At 37.6% G+C, this 5,423-nt stretch overlaps 1 protein-coding gene across 4 annotated transcripts in view; it reads left to right on the top strand.

Annotated features, from left to right (window-relative positions):
* LOC106879144 (protocadherin alpha-8) overlaps positions 1 to 5,423 on the top strand; it is a 123,111-nt gene that overhangs the window by 47,258 nt on the left and 70,430 nt on the right. Inside the window, exon 4 of one of the 4 annotated variants that reach the window (XM_014928580.2) lies at positions 4,616 to 5,395. The exons of the other annotated variants lie outside the window; for them this stretch is intronic. Within the exon in view, the coding sequence (XP_014784066.1) occupies positions 4,616 to 4,707 (92 nt within the window). The 3' untranslated portion in view covers positions 4,708 to 5,395. Of the gene's footprint in view, positions 1 to 4,615; positions 5,396 to 5,423 lie in introns of those variants that run through there. 4 annotated transcript variants of the gene reach the window in all.

Below are 5,423 nucleotides of genomic sequence, written 5' to 3'. Positions count from 1 at the left end.
ATATGCATATATTTATATAAATAAGGATAAGATCGATATTTAAAATATTGATCTTATCAAGTGGTCAGCATGGGAATAAAAACCCTCAAAGGTAATAATTATTTAAAATTATAATACAGGGTATCAAGAGATACCACCACGCTGAAAAAATAGCAGTCAAATCCTGACTCTAAAACCACAATAAATGTCCGCATGGCACGATAATCGTGCCATGCGGACATTTATTGTGGTTTTAGAGTCAGGATTTGACTGCTATTTTTTCAGCGTGGTGGTATCTCTTGGTACCCTGTATTATAATTTTATATATGCATATATATATATATATAAAGACCCCCTTTAATCATGAATGACTATGGGACTGCACCTAGAAAGTTGCCCTCCTAGGCACAAGTCTTGGCAAGGTTGTTTGTGGAAGACCAGCAGTCACCCATGCATACCAGCTTCCACTCGCCATACCACTGATGTTATCTAAGGAAAAGGCAAAGGCCAATATAGCTTGGCAGCAGTGACAGCACAACTCCTTTCTAAAAATGAGTGAAGTAGAGCAACATGAAATAAACTGTCTTGCTCAAGAACACAACACACAGCCCAGTTGGGGAATTGAACTCACTACCTTATGATTGTGAGCCCAGTGCTCTAACCACTGAGCTATGCACCTTCATGTGTGTGTGTGTGTGTGTGTGTGTATGCATATATGGTGCAGTCTCCTTGCTTTGGCATTGCATGATAATTGTAAATATGTGTCACGGTATGCAGGATTCTTTGCTTCCAATCTTCCATGTAATCATGTCTGAGTGGATTGAAGTACAGCTGAATTTACAGTACAGATTGAATTTACAACTGAGTGGATTGAAGTCATGTGAAATGATGTGTTTCGCTCAAGAACACAATGCTCAGTTGGTCTGGGAATCAAAACCATGATCTTGCAATTGTGAGTGCAATATCCTAATTGCAAGGCCATGAGCTTCACAACTAAATGAAGTAAATGTGAGAGTTTCGCAAAAAGTTTATACAAGGCGCAGGCATGGCCATGTGATAAGAAGCTTGCTCCCCAACCACATGGTTCCAGGTTCAGTCCCACTGTGTGGAACCTTGAACAAGAGTCTTCTTTTCTAGCCTCAGGCTGACCAAAGTCTTGTGAGTGGATTTGATAGACAGAAACTGAAAGAAACTTGTTATGTATAAATATATAAGTGTGTGTGTGTGTGTGTGTGTGTGTGTGTGTGTGTGTGTGTGTGTGTGTGTGTGTGTGTGTGTGTGTGTGTGTGTGTGTGTGTGTGTGTGTGTGTGTGTGTGTGTGTGTGCGCGAGCTGCATGTGCGTGTGTATGTCTTTGAGTCAGTGTTTGTCCCCTACCACTCTTGACAACCAGTGCTGGCTTGCTTGCATCCCATAACTTAGCAGTTCAGCAAAAAGTGACTGACTGAATAAGTGCCAGGCTTCAAAAGGAAATAAACGTTGAGGTTGATTCATTCAACTAAAAGTTCATCAAGGTGGTGCCCCAGCATGGCCTCAGTCTAATGACTGAAACAGATAAGAAAAAAAAAATGACATATCGCCCTCAAATATTAGGGTTCCAACATAACATTCATAGCAGACATATACTGAGGAATATTTCCCTAAGAAAGTATCAAATGCTGAGTGCATCACAATTCTGTGTTTAGATACCCAAAGAAAGTCACCAAGCCTTATTGATTTGGCAAAATGAGTTGTGGTGATAAAAAGTTTAAGAACCACTGGGCTATATCATGAAGGTTGTTTATTTATATATATAGTATAGTAGCAGACAGAGCTTTCTTTTTAATTAGATATCAACGGAGACTTATAAATGGCAATTTATATATCAGTTTAGGATATTAGTGGAAGAGATCGATCAATGATCTCAATATCAGTAGAGACTGATCAATGATGTTTGTGTAGAAGACTGATCAATGATATTAAGTTTATGATATCAGAGGAGGAGACTGATCAATGATATCGCTGTATGACATCAGTGGAAGCGACTGATCAATGATAGCAATTAGGATATCAAGTATGACCAGTCATCAATAACAGTTTACAAGCAATCAGTTTACAAGAGTCATTAGAGCATAAGACAAAATGCCATGTAATATTTGTTTCACTCCTTTGTATTCTGAGTTCAAATCATACCTCAGTCAACTTCGCCTTTCATCAATCCAGTGTCCATAAATAAAGCACCAGTTCAATTCTGTCAATTTGTCGCGTTCTCTCCCTCTCTCTCTCTCTCTCTCCCTCTCTCTCTTTCTCTCTCCCTCTCCCTCCCTCTCTCTCTCTTTCTCATTTAGTGTTCATAAATAAAACTCCAATTCAATACTCAGTTTGATTATTCTTCTGTCAGTCTTTGTCTCTCTCTCTCTCTCTCTCTCTCTCTTTCTTTTTCACATTCTGGAAGAATAGGCTACATTCAGACCTGAAGACCAATAGATTCCATGAGCTTTAAAATGACCAATATACATACATCATGACAATATGCCCTCAACACTCCATTAGGTACTGAGGACTCTAGACAGGAAGTAACAGCCTTATATAATATGTATATATATTGTCTATGTCATAAGAATTTAGAAACTATGTGAGACATGAAACGGAACATCTTTAACAGTGAAATTCAAAATAGATAAAACTATAAACAACAGCATGTAAATATAGAGTTAATCCAATGTTTATACACTATTATTTATAGCCTTATCCAATTTGAGTTTCACTATTCAAAATGATTTATATATTTTGTAATCATATATATATATAGGCACAACCATATATATATGGCTGTGTGGTAAGAATCTTGCTTCCCAATCACGTGGTTCCAAGTTCAGTCCCTGTGTGTGACACCTTGGGCAAGTGTCTTCTATTATAACCTGAGGCTATAATGAGAGTGGATTTGGTAGATGGAAACAAAAGGAAGTACATCGGCGACAAAGAGACTCTCACTCAGAGTAAAAGGCAGACTGTATGATGCATGTGTACAAACAGCCAAGCTACATGGCAGTGAAACATGGGCTGTGACTGCTGAGGACATACGTAAGCTCGCAAGGAATAAAGCCAGTATGCTCCGATGGATGAGTAATGTCAGTGTGCATACCCGACAGAGTGTAAGTATCTTGAGAGAAAAGACCTGGGCTGAGGTGGTGAGGCAGAATTGAGTCAAATATAACAAATTACTCCAACTCTTTGTAAGAGTATCCGCATAAGTGGTGCTTAGACCAGCTAGTTTGTACTGGCATTGAGTCATATAAGTTGAAGTTCACAAATATTCTGTCCCTACCGTAAGCCTAATGAAAACTTACATTATATGCATAGGACCTCTAGCCATCCACTCTCAGTTAGGAATAGCATTATTAAAAGCATATCTATTAGAGTCTCAACCCTTTCCATTAACCAAATTATCTCCCAGGATCATGCTGAATATTATAACTAAAACCTATGTATAAATGCATGTGCATGTGCACATGTGTATTTATGTCTGCGTTTATATATATATATATATATATATAGATATATATGTCTATCTATCTATCTTTCTATCTATCTATCTATCTATCTTTCTATCTATCTATCTACCTATCTATCTATATGTGTGTGTGCATGTCTATATATATATATGTGTGTGTTTATATATGTATATATGAGTGTATGCATGTATGTGTGTTTGAGTGTGTGTCATCACCGTCATCATCAGTAATGGCCTAGGGGTTAGGGTGCTGCACTCTCAATCATGAGATCATGGTTTCAATACTTAGACTGGGTGGTGCATTGTGTTCTTGAGCAAAATAATCTCACATTGTTCTGCAGTCACTTCAACATCTGATGTGTGGTACACCATGCACCTGTTCAGGCAATATTATTTTGATGGGGCAATTGAGTTAATGTAAAACACATGCATTCGATCACTATAAACAAATTCATTTGTGCAGGTCGTTCAGCAAAGTCTGAACACTCATACGTCATCTTCAATGAGTGAATCCATCGTTATTACTTCCACCTTAGCAAAGGCAGAGGTCTTGTTTTCAGTTGTGTTTGCTAGTTTGTTTGTTTGTCCATAGACAAAATATCTCAAACAATTGCTGGATGGATTTGGATGAAACTTTCAGGGATGTTTGGCCTCATGACTAGTATGAACTAATTAGATTTTAGGATTGATCTGGTAGTGGACAAGGATTCAGGATCATTTTTCCTGTTTTTTTACTTAATTTTTGAGAGCAGTCGGGTTCATTTTTAGTATTCTTGTTTGTGAGAGCAGTTGAGTTTATTTCAGATATTCTCATTTTGAAAATCATTTCTGGCTAATCGTTGAGAGGACGTTGGTATAGCCTTGACAGAAGTTAGCACTCTCTGAGTACTCTTGTTATTATTATGATTTAGTCCAAAGCAAATTGATGCCATTCATATGTTCAAGGCCATATAGTACCAATTCCATTCATTACTGAAACTCTTAACCACACCCTGACACCAGGTTCCTTTCTTCCACATCCTCTCCCCCAAATTCTTGACCTACACAATCCCATATTCTTTATCTATTTTCCTTAGATTTCTGCATGCAAACAAACACAACCACCCAGTTTTCTTGTACATGTTGTACATCTTTTCTTCCCCAGGAAATGAAGGACACTGCTTGTATGATGGTGATACTCATTTACGACGATCATGTGATGCAGTTAACTATTTTGTCCAGCCCATTGCTTTCTAGTTGGATAATACCTAGGTACGATGAAGACAGGTTAATGATATCTGTATACAGAATTGTCAATATCTCAAACAATAACCACAGAGGTTTGTCAGTGATACCATACAAAATACCAGTACAAATTTATCAGTGATTTAGTGCACTATTTCCTGAAGCAGAATGGTTTGGAACCCAGTCCTGAAATGAACCACCAAAGAGATAGGCTTTGCAGCTGAAACCAGCTGAAATTGGCTGTAATTGACAAGAAACCACAGATGGAACACTTCTAGAGCTTCTTACTGCCACACTCAAACAAAATGTGTAGACTAAGGGATGAAATACTTGTAACTCCACAGTACCTGCTGATGATACAAAAAGGTTTACAATGTTGCAATGGATTCAGAAGTAAAGCTTGTAATATGTTTGGGTAGCTCCTGCAGTCTTGTATGGGGTAAAACGGCTCCAGTGTTTATTTATTTCACCTAAAATATCAGCATAGTCTGGTCAATGGGACCATTTAGAATATCAATATATAAACTGGTCAGTGACAACATATAGAATATCATTATAGGCTGGTCAGTTGTGCCATATGTGATATCAGTATAAACTGATCAGTGATATTATATAGAATATAAGTATAGCTTGGTCAGTGATATTATGTAGAATATAAGCATAGACTGGTCAGGGATAATATACAGAGTATCAGTATAGAGTGGTCAGTAATATATAAATATATATAT

The sequence above is a fragment of the Octopus bimaculoides genome, chromosome 14 (genome assembly GCF_001194135.2).
Source record: "Octopus bimaculoides isolate UCB-OBI-ISO-001 chromosome 14, ASM119413v2, whole genome shotgun sequence".
NCBI classification, from domain to species: Eukaryota; Metazoa; Mollusca; class Cephalopoda; order Octopoda; family Octopodidae; genus Octopus; species Octopus bimaculoides.
This window is presented reverse-complemented; position numbering and strand designations above follow the sequence as displayed.